The 17785-nt window shown below is 40.7% G+C and overlaps 2 protein-coding genes across 3 annotated transcripts in view; one reads left to right on the forward strand and one right to left on the reverse strand.

The window, feature by feature from the left end:
- Positions 1-820: 820 nt before the first annotated feature.
- Positions 821-2870, forward strand: psmc3 (proteasome 26S subunit, ATPase 3). Its single transcript, XM_067488221.1, has 2 exons — positions 821-1797; positions 2412-2870. Exons 1-2 carry the CDS (start codon positions 853-855, stop codon positions 2748-2750), a joined length of 1284 nt encoding a protein of 427 aa, XP_067344322.1. The 5' UTR covers positions 821-852; the 3' UTR covers positions 2751-2870.
- Positions 2871-5227: 2357 nt separating this feature from the next.
- galnt2 (UDP-N-acetyl-alpha-D-galactosamine:polypeptide N-acetylgalactosaminyltransferase 2) overlaps positions 5228-17785 on the reverse strand; it is a 62010-nt gene continuing 49452 nt past the window's right edge. For both annotated transcript variants that reach the window (XM_067488200.1, XM_067488209.1), the window contains exons 12-16: positions 14187-14279; positions 12721-12804; positions 10687-10813; positions 9109-9228; positions 5228-8986 (exon numbers count right to left, since the gene is read on the reverse strand). In XM_067488200.1, the coding sequence (XP_067344301.1) occupies positions 8831-8986; positions 9109-9228; positions 10687-10813; positions 12721-12804; positions 14187-14279 (580 nt within the window). In that variant the 3' untranslated portion in view covers positions 5228-8830. The remainder of the gene's footprint in view (positions 8987-9108; positions 9229-10686; positions 10814-12720; positions 12805-14186; positions 14280-17785) is intronic.

A 17785-nucleotide genomic window follows, 5' to 3' on the forward strand; every position in this document is an offset into this window, starting at 1 on the left:
TTATCATGAGTGGATTGATAGAATAACACACAAGTAATATTTTGACAATAAATAAATACAGAAGATTTACTAATGATACCTCTTTGGATTAAATGTATTAATATATTTGTGCCCGGATTTAGAACATTTATATTTTAGTTATATCATTTCATTTTATTTTTTTAGCATCTGTGTTATGTTTTTACGTTTCTCCCTGTACTATTTTTTTTTTTATAAACTATTACAACGGTAGGCCTGTGAAGAGAATTGCCGGCTTCTTCCTGTTGCCAACTTCTCCCCTAATAGTTCATAGAATACTGAGCATACATAAGCTAATTATAACAACCAAGGAAATAATGATTCAGCATATTTGGAGTAAAAAGTACAAGAGGAAGTTCAACAAGACATGTAACATACCAGTAGTTCTTCAGTTTAACAGTTCATATTTGAAATAAGTTTGAGACTTTTTTATTTTGACATTTCAACAAGAATTACATTAATAAAGCATATGTGTGGGACATTAGCATATATTAATATTATATTTACACTTTAAATTGGTCCGTGTACGAAGTATGATTCTTTTTTTATTGTTTCATTTTTTACAAATTAATCAATGAAGCAATAATTTTCCATCGTACACGGACCTTACAGGGAGCGAAAATAATAATATAAAATATGTCCGTAAAAATATTTTATATTAAAAACATAGTTTGAATGTTTTATGTTGTTCCTGCTGCTGCATCCATTCATTTACTTTTACAGCTTTAATTGAAATTTTATTTAAAAAAACAGAAACAATAACCGTTTTCAAAACAGACGGAAGTAGAACCTTTAACTTCCGTTGCGTCACAGTTTACCGCAGACAGAGCAAAGATGGCGTCGCTGAGTGACAAATCAGTTTGGGACGAAGTGGAGGATGGAATCGGTGAAGAAGTGTTAAAAATGTCCACAGAGGAGATAGTTCAGCGGACTCGTCTCCTCGACAGTGAGATAAAGATTATGAAGAGCGAAGTGCTGAGGGTAACACACGAACTGCAGGCTATGAAGGATAAAATCAAAGAAAACACGGAAAAGATAAAAGTGAACAAAACACTGCCGTACTTGGTGTCTAACGTGATCGAGCTGCTGGATGTGGACCCCAACGACCAGGAGGAGGACGGGGCTAATGTGGACCTGGACTCCCAGAGAAAAGGAAAGTGCGCAGTCATTAAGACCTCCACTCGACAGACCTACTTCCTGCCGGTGATTGGGCTGGTGGATGCCGAAAAGCTGAAACCCGGAGACTTGGTGGGTGTCAACAAAGACTCCTACCTGATCCTGGAGACCTTACCCACCGAATACGACTCCAGAGTAAAGGCAATGGAGGTGGACGAGCGCCCCACAGAGCAGTACAGTGACATCGGAGGGCTAGACAAGCAGATCCAGGAGCTGGTTGAGGCCATAGTGCTACCCATGAACCACAAGGAGAAATTTGAGAACCTGGGTATCCAGCCCCCCAAAGGGGTCCTGATGTATGGACCGCCTGGCACTGGAAAGACCCTTCTGGCCAGGGCCTGTGCCGCTCAGACCAAAGCTACCTTCCTGAAGCTGGCAGGTCCACAGCTGGTGCAAATGTTTATTGGAGATGGAGCCAAGCTGGTGAGAGATGCCTTCGCCCTGGCCAAAGAGAAAGCCCCATCCATCATCTTCATTGATGAGCTGGATGCCATCGGTACCAAGAGATTTGACAGCGAGAAGGCGGGAGACAGAGAGGTGCAGAGGACCATGCTGGAGCTGCTGAACCAGCTGGATGGGTTTCAGCCCAACATGCAGGTCAAGGTAAAGATGGTGGCACCAAAACAAAGTTAAACATTTACATTTATAGACAGTATGTATCAGAATCAGGGTAATTGCCAAGGATCTTCTTGTGGTCCAGTATCAGTGGAAAGCACATCATAAACTTCAGTAGGAAAGTTACTAAAAAAAAAAGAAAGAAAAATGTTTTTTATAGCTGTTTATGCATATTGACAGGATATATGTGCAACTAAAATCCCCCAGCAAAAGAGTTTTGACTAAGAACAGTATACATGGTACAAAGGAAATAGTACTTTTATGCAGGATGAACTTGGAAAAATCTGGTAAGTCAATGGTAAGTGCGTGCTGATATGTACCAATAAGTGAAAACTAAAGGAAAAAACAACTAAGGCCCTTAGTAAGGTTATTTGCATAACTCACGTATGACAAAGTTTTGATCCAAAAATGTTTATAAATTTTTTTTTTATCATACCAGACTCAAAAAAAAAACCCAAAAACCTTCAGAAAACTAAAGCAATAAGATTAAGTTTACCAAAACGAGCACCGACTTTCCAGACTGCTTTCCTATGTTCATATTTTCCATGGTGGCCTTGATCACTTCAGTGTAACTGCAGCACAATATTATGCATATTCTTCAGGTGATTGCTGCCACCAACAGAGTGGACATCTTGGACCCTGCGCTGCTCCGTTCAGGTCGTCTGGACAGGAAGATCGAGTTCCCCATGCCAAACGAAGAGGCCAGAGCTCGCATCATGCAGATTCACTCCCGCAAGATGAACGTCAGTCCCGACGTCAACTACGAGGAGCTGGCTCGCTGCACCGACGACTTTAACGGAGCCCAGTGCAAAGCTGTGTGTGTGGAGGCTGGTATGATCGCGCTGCGTCGTGGAGCCACAGAGCTGAACCATGAGGATTACATGGAGGGAATCCTGGAGGTCCAAGCCAAGAAGAAGGCTAACCTCCAGTACTATGCCTGAGGACACTTCCTGTGTCTGTGTTTGTGTAAGAGTCTTTGATTATTAAAACAGTTCTTTAATAAACACTTACAATTGCTGATTCACTTGAGTTAATAAAAAGAAATTACATTTCATGAAAAAGCGTTGTTGTGTTTACTCCAGATGGAAAAGGTGTAAAAATTGTGTAAAAGGAAAATCGTGGTTTCAGGTGGTGCAGAGTAATCTGGCATCTGCTGTGTCTTTAGTCTTTTTTTTTTCTTTTTTTTTATGTCAAACTTACACATTTAAACAAGCTTACACGTAGCTCAGTTGAACTTTCTTTCTCAGTTGTCTTTTTAAAGTTGGAGACAAAGTAGAAAATCCACATTCGTAATAAATCAAGAAATGATCAGAAAGATTGAGGATTTATGGACCAGTCGTGATATGAAATAAAATAAAGGTTCTGCGCAGTAAAAGTAAATGTATTCCAATGCATTGAATATGCAAACTCCTTTCTCCAAAAGATGAGCGGCTCATCACAGGCTGATAAAAATTTGGCCATTCTTCAGGTTTGCAGCAGAGCATTGCTGACTAAAATAGCACCGTTGCATTGGGAAACATGGCATCAGAGCTAAGTGACAGTGTATAAATATTTCTTGTGTCTCTTAATCCTCAGACATGATTAATTACAGATTTGCATGAAAATATCATGGTTTCAATGCTTTTTGGAGCTGCTGCCTCACAGCTAGAAGGTCTATCTCCTTGCTGTGGCCTTTCTGTATGGCGTTTGCTAGGGTCCAAAGACACGCACGTTAGATTGTGAATCAAAAATTGTGCACGTTTAAATAGTTGTCTGTCCGTGCATGTTTGTCTCTGTCGGCCCTGAGATAGACTGCAGACCTGTTCAGGTTGTATCCTGCCTCTGACCTAATGACAGCTGGGATACGACTTCTCAGTTGATATTTCCTGTGAAATCTAAAACAAAAGGTGTGTCAAAACCAGTTTGTGCTATCTGGCATTTTCATATTCTAAGCTGCACTGATCTATGAGTCATTTTTTTGTCAGATAATTTCATTCAGTCTTAAAAAAAAAAAAAAAAAAAAAATCCTTTTTTTTGTTGTTTTTCATTGGCGTTAAAATCAAGAAACTGATGGTGGGACTTCCTACCTAGACAAGCAGACCAAAAACACAAGTCTGTTTTGTAGAATATATTGGATCACAGAAGTGCATTGTCCCATTTGGACATGAGGTTCCCAGTTAGAAACAGAAATGTGCCATTTTTTTTATGTTGTGTGCACAATTTCTGTAGCTTGTGGGAACAAAATCTTATCTTGTGCTCGTCTGTCCGTCCGTCTCCCGTTGCTCTTCGTGATGTTTTTTTCACTTACCGGATTTGAGGGTCTAAAGACAGAAAATGTTCTATGTTTTGTAGATTGCAAAGAGAAAAGTAACTTCACACGGTTTAGTTTATATATAAATGCATTTATTTAAGTTAATCATTTCTCCTCATTCAAAGTTTCTGCAGTATCTATAAAACAGGGAACAGTTAGAAGCGCTGTACAGTCTGACAACAAAACTAGGAACCGCAGCTGAGTACACCGTGTATATATGTACATACTGTACACACACTGATGTAGGTATATACAAAAATATACACTTTTACACATGTGATCCCTTCAAGCCACATTCCACCTATGAAACACATTATTAATCCATAAGTTCATGTCCCTCCTAATTCCTTATATTTGTGTCACCTGTTATAACCGGCTGATGAGACGTTTTACAGTATGTGCACCTCTTACGGCCTGACACTCACACACACACACACACACACACACACTGTTACAGTCACTCGTAGCAAAAGATGAAGACGTTTAAGCAGTCCTGAGCTGGATGTCTCAACAGGCATTTTCACAAACCAGAGAGGGCTTGTCCCCAGTTAATCTATGGGATTGGAGGAGGGCTGAGAAAGGAAGGAGTCCCTCTTTTCTACCAGTTTGAAGGACAAGCTAACCTGCCTGACCTCAATGCCTCATTATTCTAAACTCCATCAAATAAAGTATAGATCGTTCCCCTCTAAACACAGTGAGTATGAATAAATTCCTACAGGCTCAGTAGTAAAGATGCCCATGTTCACTAAGTGGTGTATAGTTATACGCCTCCTTTCAATAACGATGCATGTCTGCAAGACTGACAATATTCCTCCTCTGTCTGAAGATTTGTTTAGTCGTTTCCAAACAGTAACACACACACACACACAGACACACACACAGGGAAAGTTTAGTTCTGACTTATTTAAATCTATTCCAGAATTGATTTTAGCCAGAAAGCTTCAAAGACTTCTATCAGGAAGTTTATCCCACAATGGTCCATTATAAACCTGACACCAGATCGGCAGCTGAGAGCCATCCTCATCCCGGGTTCCTTAAAGAACAATGACATAAACAAAACACTGTTGGGGATTGTTCAGCACACACGTAACGAGTCCTCTGCAACTCCTGTTCTCTTTTTCCCAAGGCTTTCACCTGTTTCCCATTCCTCATACCAAAAGAAAGAAAAAAGCAGGAAGGAATATTTGGCACATTGTGCTGAAGATGTAAACATTTAATCATCCAATCAAAGTGAGGCGCTGGACTACTTAATTATTACAGTTATTTCCTCTGCATATAAAATAAAACATCAAAATCAAATAGCAAACCGTTCATCTTCACAAGATTAAGACTTGTTCCAAAACAAAAGAATTTAAATAACATATTTAAAATGCTGAAGCAGACGGGTGTATGTGGTTTGGTTCTCATGTGGGTTCTGTGGTGTAAATAGGCTCCTTTCCCACTGCTTGGCCAGGTTAACAGGGTTTTTTTTAATATTCTAAAATAAAAACAAAAAAACAAAAACAAAGACAAAGCAAATATGAATATAGAATACTCTTTCAGATGGTGCATTGTGAGATCTCTACCTCCCTTTTCTTGTCTAGTTCAACGAAGAAGAAGTGCGGCAATAGAGGGCGCTACAGGCCACTAAAACATTAGTTTATCACCAACACAGACAATAAAAGATTAGTATCCAAGACCAAGGAGGAGGCAGAGATCACTTATTAGGGTTCAGGTTGGGGTCACGTCAAACATCACAAAACTCATCTTTTATACAGGTAAACACTCTTCACACCCCAAGTCTTGGAAATCTAATGCCAATTTACAGCGAACCAGATGCTTTGAAAAAAAAGCCTCAGGAGTGTGAGTTGAGGTCTGTAACTATCCCACAGCAAAGAGAAGCAACATTTGATGAAACACATTAATATTTCAGATTTCCAGCTGGATGATACCAAATTAGGAGGCTGCAACATCTGGATTTGCATCTCATTAACACAGTTCTACACGACTCTAACAAATATTTGGGAAAGGTAAATTAATAACTGCACTCCGCTTAATCCCCACCCCCCCACCCCCACCCCAGCTGTCAGACCTGACCAGTGAATGATCTTCATGTTTACACCCCTCAAGCTCTCAAACAGCTGCTGAGCTGCAAATTCAGAATTAGCTGAAAACTGTTCATCTATAACCCTCCATATGTGAAGAGCTGTTATCAGTCCTGCAACACTCATTACCGCTTTGCTTGTATTGAACTGGCCGTGTTGAGTGTGTGCACTGCACCACACAACAGGTTGGGGGTAAATGATGTGAATCGGGATGTTTTCCCCATTAAATCCTCTCCAGAGGAGCATAAAAATCAAACTGAAACCCTAAATCAGATCTGGGCATGAGAGTCAAACGTTCCTCATGTCAAGGCGCCCACTTGGGTTGACTCTCATTCTGGCCTCGCAGCACAATGGTGCAACCTATCAAGTCACAGGATAGGCTTTCAACCCCACTCACTCTGCTTCAGCCGGTTGGACGTGTACGACAAGGCATATGTCAGAATATAAAGAGCAAAAAGGCAGGAAAGAGGACTTGGATAGAAGAGCATCAGACAACACGGCAAACACAACCAGCTGTCTTTGTCAGAAACCCAGTAAAACAAAGAAAAAGAAATCTATGGAGCATTTGCAAGCACAAGTATGACTGTGCGTATGAGAACAGGAGGGAAATATAGAGACACAGAGAATATATTTGATATTAAAAACACTCGAGGCTAAAACTAGAATAAATTAAGACACAGGAGATTTTTATAGGCTATTTCTCTTGTACTCTATATCTGTTCAGAGATAGTTTGTGTTGATGTAGTTGCCTTGAAGCTGCCAAGTGATGAGTCCCTCCAGATTTATTCACGACCAATTTCCCCAAACTCCCATCATCATGATTACTCATCGGTGACTAACGGTACAGAGGATCACAGCAGTAAAGATGAAGCCGTGACTTGTGACGCAAAAGAAACAGCAAGCATCAGGTGCTGGACTCGCAGAGAGACACGTTGTAATTACGGGTAGCAAGAACAAAAAAAACGGGCGTGTGTCATCACAGTATTTCAGTGGTGACGCCGAACAGTATCCCTGTTCTTACACGTGTGTTTCGGAGCCGTTTGCTTGTGCGCTAAAAAAATGCTCACCGCCGCCAACAGTGAGGACAAACAGTTAAAACCTTGTTTGTTGCAGTTTCTGAACGGATGCCTCATCTAACGAAGAAAAACATATGCTAATGCAGAGCACTACGGCCTGAGTGTAACCGATGGTGATACATGCAGCTACTGCAGGAGGAGCACTGGAGAATGCAGGTGCATGCACATTTCATACAGTTTGACTACAGTCAGGACCTTGAACAGACATCTGTTCCCAAGCTGGAATAAGCAAGTTTCTGTGAGGTCTCGGTCAGTAAAAAACCCAACCGGACTGTATCACGTGCCTTCATTGTTAGTAGAAATTTAGACTTCACCTATGCAGGGTCGGTTTGAGCTAAGTGAGCCAACGTGTAATATTATTTCATGATGATATCATAAATGTGAGTGTTACGTATCTGCAGCCATCACCTTTTGGATCTAGAGAGGAAGCGACAACATTAAGTCCAATCTGGACATGATTATTAGACAGTAACCTCCCCACAACAGCCACACAGACACTGACAAAGGAAATGATCTAAAGGAGAAAAAAGAAGTTAAAGAGCTGCATAAGTATGTAAGAACAAGACAAAAATGCTCCTCTGGTTTTCCTGAAACATCCATTTGAGATTTGGTTCCATTTTTTTAAGGAAAGTAAAGAAAAAATGATTTGTTTCCGTGTGTTTTCCTTCGTGACATGATTGTGAAGAAGTGAGAAGCTGTAGCAGCCAGTGCTACAGACAGCAAATCCTCAGAGTGGCCTTTAAGACACTTTCAGGTTTCAGGAACTGCAAGTCCGGCCAACTTGGCATCAGGCCTCACTAAAAGAACCTTTTCCCCAAACCCAAACCGTACAATACACACAGCATTCCTCTGTCCGGCTTATCTTTCTTTACTCTGTGGATACGGTACAGCAGAAAAAGCAACCAATAGGAAAAGCTCAAAGAACAGAGTCTGTTTCCTCCCCTCACAACCCTCCACGCCCAAACCCGAACCTGAAGCTCCTGTCTGCCATCACAAGCCCACAGAGAAAGCGCCGCAGATGAGCGCCGCCGCCCAAACACCCGGTTCTTTTGAGAACAAAGGAAAAAAAGCTCCTGTGAATCTATAGAATTATCATTAAGAAATAAAAAATATTAATAAGAAAATAAAATAATTACAAAGTAAAAATGTCAGAGTTCTAGTTCACCAGCATTGAAGAAAGTTAAAGAACAAAAGGAATTCGCTCGCCGTTTGCCTCCAGAACCATCAATGAAAAAACACTGAGGTATGTAGTTGGAATGGAGAGCCTCACTGTCACCATCCATCCAACACAGTCACATTCCTGTTTATGCCATTGTGGTCTACAAGCCCCTCCCCTATCAGGCGCGGCGCCTTTTTTTCTTCATTTTTTTAATTTTTCTTTTTAATAAAGTGAGGGGCGAGGTGGGGGAGAGGGGTGTAGACACGGCTGGCTGGAGGAGCAAGAAGGATCTATTATAATCCGTTGAGTTTGTCGTTCTCCTCGTTCTACATCCATCTTCTTATCCGCATGTCAAGAGTCTCGTTGGTGTCTCTCTCCAAAATCCAGCTCTTCCCGGGGTCTGCAGTGCCCCCTATGACTGTAAGTTGAGGGTGAACTTCCACTGCTGATTGAGGCTGGGGCTGCACACCTCCACGGTGAGTCCGCCCATCCTGGCACTGCGGCTGTCCAGACAGAGGTTGCTGCCCACATGACGAAGCTTCGAGTTGGACTCAATCTGCTCCCATTTCTGCCAATGAAAAATGATGACACACAAAACACCAACAATGCAGAAAGGTTACAGACATCTTACCGTCTAGTGGTGTTTGCCTTATTTGCGAACAAAGGACAAAGTAAAAGATGGGAGTTTACCTGTCTGCTATCGTTCTCTCGACAGCCTTGTAGTCTGATGAGGGAGCCAGCTGTTCTGTCCACCACAGTAAGACATAAGTCCATGTGTTTAACGGATTTATCCTTGGTCAGGGCCCATTCCTTAAGAAACAAAAGCATAAAAATTACAAGATAAATGTTTTCACACTGCTGTCTGTTTGCCCACAAACTGGCAGATAATATTCTGAGGAAGGTTTTCATAGGGAGTCAACATTGATTTCAAATCAGCATCAGCAATTTTATAGTTGCAATTCTAGCTGCAATTGAAGAAAAAAAAGAAAAACAGAAGAATTTAAATTAGCTACAGCTTCAAAACAACCAGGGAGGCGTAAGCGTCTGTCGGGAAACCTCCAGACGAAGCAACAGCATTAAAATGAAAAATCGAAAATTAGGAAGAGACATGATTCCGCCCAAGACAGCAAATAGGGGCAGATTTAAGGCCGTGGTGGTGAAGCTACCAAAGAACTGGAATAACACGCCCTCACACGAATTCCTCTATCAGACCGTAACACCAGAGCTGCAGAGACCAAAGCAACTGCGTGTTTTGCTATTAGTTTGTCTATCTAGTAATATACAATAATCCTGTCCTAATCTTTACTTTGCACATTTAATGTCATAAAATCTAATCAGTAAAAACATAAATAAATACTTGATAGTATTAAATACTTGGCAGAAAATGTAAATCTGCATCACAGCTTTGTTTTTCCATTCTGCTATATGATCAAAAAACAAAAAAAAAAATGTACTTCCTTATGGTAACTGCTTCTAGCTGAGACGAACTGATAACAATGAACAATAGTCTCGCCTCATACTGGGCGTTATCAAACGCCAGTCGAACAAAGGGTGTCTTCATCACGCTGATGGATGCACAAGGTGTGGCATGAAAGGTAAGAGCAGTTTAGTCCTCTACATGAACAAGAACAAATGTGCACCATTGTTCTTTAGTGGTGGTTTGTGCGGCTCAGACTTGGCAAACGACATCAGAAAGCTGGAGTGTTGTCGTTCAGCATCTGTGTTATATTACACTTTATAACCAACACCCACAATTATTAGTGTCCAAATAGACATTAGTCTTGTCCTTACATACAGATATACTGAATGTAAGTCGAGTTTCAATACATACATTATGATATGTTTGCAACAGAGCAGACATACAGGCTACGGAACTGTCCAGAAGTTTAAAGACATTTTCACTTTTTAATTATTGTTAAGGTCAATATGAAAATAGACATTAGCCAATTTCACCTGACCGTTGTACATGCTTTGTTGTTAGTAAAGTCATTTTAAAAATTGTGTGTATTGATCCACCTTATTAAAACAGGGGTGAGCGATCTGACGATCTTATGTGATAAGATGTCCACAATGTCTCATTTTAAATGACTCAAGAGGTGATTTATGACGGCCTTCCCCCCCTCACAATATTAATAATGGGAGCATTAATGATGTGGATCCGCCAGGTGCAATATACCGTGTCTGCTGTGTGCCCTCACCACCAGCCACCCGGGTGTTTGTACTGCAACGATTTCGCAAGCTGACCTGCGTGTGTTGTCGTAACTCTACCTGGTTTCCCCCGGCGTTGTGGCATTCATAGACGCCCACCACCCCGTCAGCAAAATGACCCAGGGTGTCCAAACAGTTTCCCCCTTGCTGCAAGGCTCCAAACGCTATATCCTGGTGGTCTGGGACTCTAAACACAAACACATTTTCAATTAGACAGGTTTATTATTTACCATTGCTTTAATAAGTTCGCTGACTAGTAGGAGAGCATAGCCTTAAACTTACTACAACTGCAATTATTTCAGTTTGGACTTTCTACATTCATAGCCACTTTTAGGTTTGTGAACATTTCGAATTTCCTGTGTTTCAACAAATGTTTGACCTAAAACATGATCAGAGTTTCATACAACTAAATAAAAGGAGCCCAATATTGTGTAAGGTTATCCATTCGTGGCAAAAGTAGGTTCCTGATTTTAGTTGTATTAGTTTATTCCTCCTCTCAGAACTGCTTTAACTCAGGGAGGGTGGTTGGCTTTATTGCCTACTTCAGGTCCTTCTGCTGCATTAGAGTTAACCTCAGGTTTTTTAACTAAGCTATTCCAAACCATCACATTTCTTCAGCTTTAGAATTCATCGGAAACATGACGTGTGTGTTTAGGGCCATTGTCCTGGCGCATGATGCGCTCTCTGTTGAGCTTCAGTTCATAAACAGATGTTTTGATATTTGCCTGTATTCATATTCCATCAATAATGGCAAGTCGTTCTGGTCCAGAGACAGCAAAGCAGACTCAAGTTATGATTCTGTCAGCATGTTTCACAGATGGGATGAGGTTAGTCTTCACCAAGCTCTTCTACTTTGGTCTCGCTCATCCACAAAATGTTTTTCCAGTAGCCTTCTGAGTTATCCACATGCCCTTGAGCAAACTATACAGACAGGCAGCAGTGTGATGTTTTTGAAGTAAATTCTCTTTTGTAACTTGACCATAGTTTTTAGATGCTCTCCTGATGGTGGACTCATAAACACTGATATTAATCACCGCAATAGAGGCCTTTAGTTTCCTAGATGTTACCCTGGGGTTCTTCATGACTCTTACATGTGTTGGTCTCAGTGTGATCTCATTGGCCAACCCCTCTTGGGGAAGTACGGTCTACTGGTGGAGTCCAAAGTCTTTGTGAGGATCAGCAACTGTCCTCCGAAGGGCTTCCATAACCTCATGCGTTCAAGCCATGACACACTTTCAATTCAATTCAACTTTACTTATATGGCGCCAGTTCACAACAAAGTCATCTTAGGGCACTTTACATAGCAAATTCGAGATTATACAAATGTGTAGAGGACACCTAGCAAATCCCCCTTGAACAAGCCATAGGCAACAGTGGAGAACTGCCTTTAACAGAAGAAACCTCCAGCAGAACCAGGCTCATGGTGGGCGGCCATCTGCCTTGACCGGGTGGGGTGAGAAAGTGAAGAGAGAAAAGAAAAGAGCAACAAAAAGCTGCAATGTACCTCAACCTGGCAGTGGCAACGGTGGAAAACTCCAACTTAAGTTAATTCTTTCTGCTTAGTTCGTTTTTTCAAATATTTGATGGTCTCTTGAGGCTGTGTATTGTCCAAATATGATCATCCCTGAGGTTCACATACTTTTTCCAATCACAAATATTTAATATAGGAGATTCTACTATAATAAATACATTTCTTGTTTTTTGCCTAATTGGGTTCCCTTTCTAGTTTTAGGACGTGCATGAAAAAAAAACCATTGTATGCAGAAATAGAGAAAATTCTAAAGGGTTCACAGACTCCACTGTATTCCTACAAGTGACAAATTGCAAACCTGCTAAAACTAATAATAACGCGGTTGAATCTTGAAAATTGAATGTAATAGTTAGTCATTAGTGCCACTAGTCATTAGAGTCTCATTTAAGAATAATAGAGCGCAGCACACAGGAGATCATAATGTTGTACTGCTACTGCTGCCAGATCTGTGCTCTGTTACAAATCAAGATCCTTAATGCAATGTGTGCCTGGTTATGTATTATCATTTATTAGAGACAACACTATTGAATTTACATGAAAATGAAACGATCTTCGTTTCTTACCTCAGTTCAGGGTAGACGTTCTCCAGGTACCACTTGAATGGTTTACAGGCTAATCTTTTCTTCATCTCCAAACGACTCTGGATACTAAGACAGAAAGAGACCGTTAAGTGAGGAGTTGATTATTTGTGGCTTCCAAATGCATCTGTAAAGCCTGATACAGGTTGAATCTTTGCTCAGCCATTTTGTACGGGCACAGAGCGGAGACTCCGGGCACGTCTGAAGCTGCTCGCGTTGGGGACATTAACTGGTTTTGCTGGTGTAGTGGTGAAAATGGGCCAACAGCACAAACAAGTTTTTCAATCGGAAACATCCCGAGTAGTTTCAACTTCCTGCTGAAAAGGATCTAAAACATTACTGTCAGATCTTAACTTCTGCAGAGGCAGCAAATTGGTTCCTAGAGCTCGAAACAGTGACATCCAGTTGGAGGTAACACCTCAGGTCAGTTGCATCTTACACTTTTTTTTTTACACTTTCCTTAAAAGGAACTCATGGCTCATATCCGATTTAGTGATGGAGGATGTGTGACCAATATTTTTGGGTATTTTGGAAACTATGGCCTAAAAAGTTTGACTTTAGATCAGACCAAATATTGGTTTAAGGGGCTGCTTTCCAAGAATTACTGTTTCAAATCATGGAGATAAGACACGAGGCAGAGAGGGAACCCAAATGAGGACACTCTCTTACTCATATAGCACAATTGATAATATAATAAAAGTAATTCAAAATGCTCCACAAAACAGTTATTATGCTGAAAAAAATACACATAAGAAGACATGTATAAAAAACGCATTTATAAAAAGCTAAGTTGATTTTTAAATGGACTCTCCTGAAGTTACCTGTCTTAATCTGCTACAGGCAGATGGAAGAGGCCTGAACCACTCAGGGCTTTATAAACTAATAAAAGGACTTCAAAAATCCTTGTGAAACACTGTGATGAGGCCAGAACTGGCACAAAGTGGTCTGTCCTCTTTCCATGGGATCAGAAAAATGATTACATGTGTTCTTTCGTTGTTTAGATATTTCATGTAAAATCCCAGGATGGTGGTTAAACAGACACTTGAGCCACATTGCTACAGTAGCGTGGTCAAAAGTTCAAACCATGCTGTTTTTCATTATCCGTGTGACCCGTTCATGGAGCGTTACTGTCTTATTCTGCCTCCTCTTCACCAATAGTTTGTCTCTGTCCTGTTCTGTTGCTTTTGTCTATGCGGTCATAATTTCACACTAATCCGTCCCGCAATCAAATATTATGGTAGTTCTTTGTTCAGTGCAAATCAGACATTGACTTTTTGCCCTCTTTTAAGCCTCATTTACTGCCTCGCATCACTTTGATAAAGGGGTTTTCCACTTCTTTCACAGCTGACACGTTAATTGGCTGTTAAATTAATGCGCCTATTCATGCGGCTGCTTTTGCGACCTTCTGATTGAGCAACGTTATTCTAAGGTTTCCACTTAAGGGCACTTACTTTCCATAGGGGACATTTCGCGCTGAAGGGACGGCGGCGTAGTAGAAGTTTTTATACTCATCCATCCACACCTCTGCTGCTCTCCTTGTGTTCCTGGCAGAGGGGAGAAAAAGAAGGATAAGAAAATAAGAGAAGTGTGCGTTTGAAGAGCTGACGAGGCATGAAACAAGGTGAAAGAAAGAGAAGGAGGATAGAATATAAAAACTTAAGTGGGAGAGACAGAAAGAAGGAAAAACAGGGACAGAAGACAGACAGAGGTATGTGGCAGACTGTGCCACTGTGGCATGGGAGCCAGACATAGCTAGTCATCCTCAAACTGGGCATGAGCCAGACACACACACACACACACACACACGCACAAACACGCACACACACGCACGCTCCTGCCACTTAGTTTTTATACTTATATAACCATAAGAGGGCAGAGTTCCACTGGTAAAACAGACAAATAAGAATCTTTTTATATATCCAAACACTGCATTCGTGTGTGTGTTAGTGTAAGTGTGTGTGTGTGTGGTTGTGTGTGCATGCGTGGGTGGCTGAACATGATCATATGAGCTTTTGATAAGAGGCGTTTTCTGAACCTCTGGTCAGACAGAATCATAACTTGCTGCCACAGTTGTTTGAGGTTTTGGTCTGTTTACAATAAAGTACAGTAGATTCTCAGGGCAGATAAAGTATCTGTGCAGAGTCTCAGCGTTGAAAGGAACTGACACAACATCTGCACTGTTACTCACTTCCTACTTCTATCTGGGTGTTGAATAATCCTGCTTTAAGTTTTGAAACCATAGTTCCCATAAATGCTTTTGGGGTGGGGAATGCAGCTTATTATGAGTGGGTGAGTGTGGACAAAATGTTTGCGTCCACGTCTTACTTTTAATTCCTAGATGCAGATCTTGGGAATTTGTGATCACTGGTAGATGTTTCTATGGGAACAGGATGTGAACAAAGCATCTCCTAGAGTTACAGGTCTATGTTTAAGCCTATATCTGTTTACATTTTGCCAAACTGGCACCATTCACAGAATCGTGAATAAATTATTCATAGGTCCGGGTTGTTCTGTACTCACTGACACAGACAGTTGAAAATGGATTACTTTGATACTAAAAATGAAGCAGTTCCCAGGCATGTTCTGAAAAAAAGAATATTTCGGTCTAAACTGATTTGTAATAATAAGATGTAAGTGTGTAAGTTGTTTAATTTGCACTGAATCTGAAGCCTGTGTGTATCACACAGTATCTGTCAGTTCACATTTGTCTCAGCTATAACTTTTCGAAGCGATCGAAATTTTAAATAATTGTTTGGGTAAGAATATCACACATATTCTCATTGCAGCAGTTATTTGTGATGGTAAACTGTATATGTGTTGAGTGTAAAAATCATGCAACTTGCACACTTGTTTTTACGTTCCGACGGTTTACGGAACGGAAGTTGAATAAAAGAACTATTGTCAGATTAACTCAGAGTTAAAATAACTGACAGTGTTACATCGTGAGGCAGCTGTCGCAGAAAGGCTTAACAAGTTGTGCCTGGAAATAACAAAATATGTCAATGCTCTGGTCTGGATGGGGCAGAATTTCTACCTGTATTGACACATCTTAAGCAAACTGTCTTTTTCCTTCACAGACACTGGACAAATAACGAACTACAGGGTCACATTCAGCCTTTTTGTTTCCCTGTGAAAAATCAAACCCAAACTCATCAAAAAAAACAAACTTCTGCTACAGAGAGTGTCTCACTTTCAAACCCTGACGATGTTTTCTGCCTTAATGAGGCTTAATGAGCACATTTCCAGAAATTTCCAAAACATCCTTTTCCTGCACTAAAAGCAGCAAAAATTATCATCTGAATATCAATGAACTCAAAATTCAGATGTCTGCCAGGCTCATTATCATATTACAAAGCAACAAACAGCAGAAACTTGTGGTTTTGAAACATAAAATTGTAATAACTACCACATAAAAGCAGGTAAAGTAAAAAATAAATACGGCTTATAGAGTAACGGAGGTCGAGAAGAAAACGTGGGAGACCTTTGTGGCACTACTTTGATTTTAAGTGGGAAATCAGTGTGAGCAAAGGTTATATTTGTGACACAGAAATCAAAAGCAAAAGCTCATCTTCGGGTTTACACTGAGGAGACAGACACGTCAGCCAGGTGACATGGAAGATTTTAAAGATTTCAATGCTCCTGAATGTTGAAACTCAAAACTTCCGCGGCTGCACACATCAGTTCACTGACTGCACAGAAAGTCCAAACTAGTTTATGATACAGGGCTGACGAGGAAAAATGGTTCAAATATTTAAAAACGATTCCTGCCTTTATACTTTTATCTAACTAAAGTCACTTAAAGTGAAACTGCACTAAGAGGAGTTCATGAAATAACTATAGCGCCTCTGAATGTGGAGCTGACCCACCCAATGCAGAAATCTTCATCCAGCTGCACAACAGCAGCACTGCCTGATGCACACTAGTGAACTTCACATGGGGTCTAGGGTGACTTTTTTCACACTGACTGTATAGTGGTCCCGTCCCAACATTGCGGCACCCAGAAGAACAATTATACCGTCACCCAAGCAGACAAAGCCGGTGCAGTGTTGAAGTTCCCCAGGGTCACTGCCCCACGGGACACAGTCTGAGGCTTTATCCAGACTGAATGGAGAGTCTGCATTGTTTAAAGCTGGGAACTGCATCAAACAGACACTGAATTTACTGTATATTAATAGGTTATGCAACTGCTTTTGAGAAACCTATGGCTTTTAATATTTGGATGATTGTTTCAGTCATTTCATTAAAGTAAATCTAACATTTTCTCAGCTGTGACTAATGGATGCTTTCTTTGTTTTTTTAACATTTTGTTCTATTTTCTGACATTATACAAAGTTAATGCCTGTAACTAACACACTGGAAATGTCAGTCACAGATCTCTGAAAGTTTGATTCAATGTTGACATTTACACGTATGAAACGTCTAATCCGACCATTTCTGCTCCCTGAGCATCTCTGCTGGCCACAATCTTCTCCGCCACATTGTGCAGCCATCAGAGCTATAAAATATTTTCTTCCTGCAGCGGTAAGACTGCACGTGCCATGAAAGTATTTTGTATTTGAAGCTAATGCACTCGGTGATGGATGTTTTCACTAGTTTGTAATTGTTGATTTGAATTATCTACTATATCTATGGTTTGATCCTCAGAGCTGCAGTGACACTCAACATTTATTTTGCATTATTTAAACCATGGCCACAAATAATAATTTGAGTAATAGCCTACAATATAATATATCTGTGTTAAAGCTAAGCTAACTGTTATCTAACTGTTATCATCCTGAAACATCCCTCTAAAGTCTTAACTGTGCATCTACAGGTTCCTCCCCTTTATATTCAACATCAGACTTAATATGTGGTGTCTTACACTGTAATTGCTGTACATGTCTCCAGCAGCAGCCATTATTACAGTGAACTAGCAGGTGAGCAACTGGAGTAGCTGGTCAAGTAGACTAGAACTCTGAATGTGATCACTTCCAAATCAACTTTTAGAGCATGTAGAGACGAAGAAGAAGTGGGGCTGGGGGCACAGGTAAAAGCCCTCAAATTCAAAGAA

Source organism: Channa argus, chromosome 2 (genome assembly GCF_033026475.1).
Source record: "Channa argus isolate prfri chromosome 2, Channa argus male v1.0, whole genome shotgun sequence".
NCBI lineage: Eukaryota > Metazoa > Chordata > Actinopteri > Anabantiformes > Channidae > Channa > Channa argus.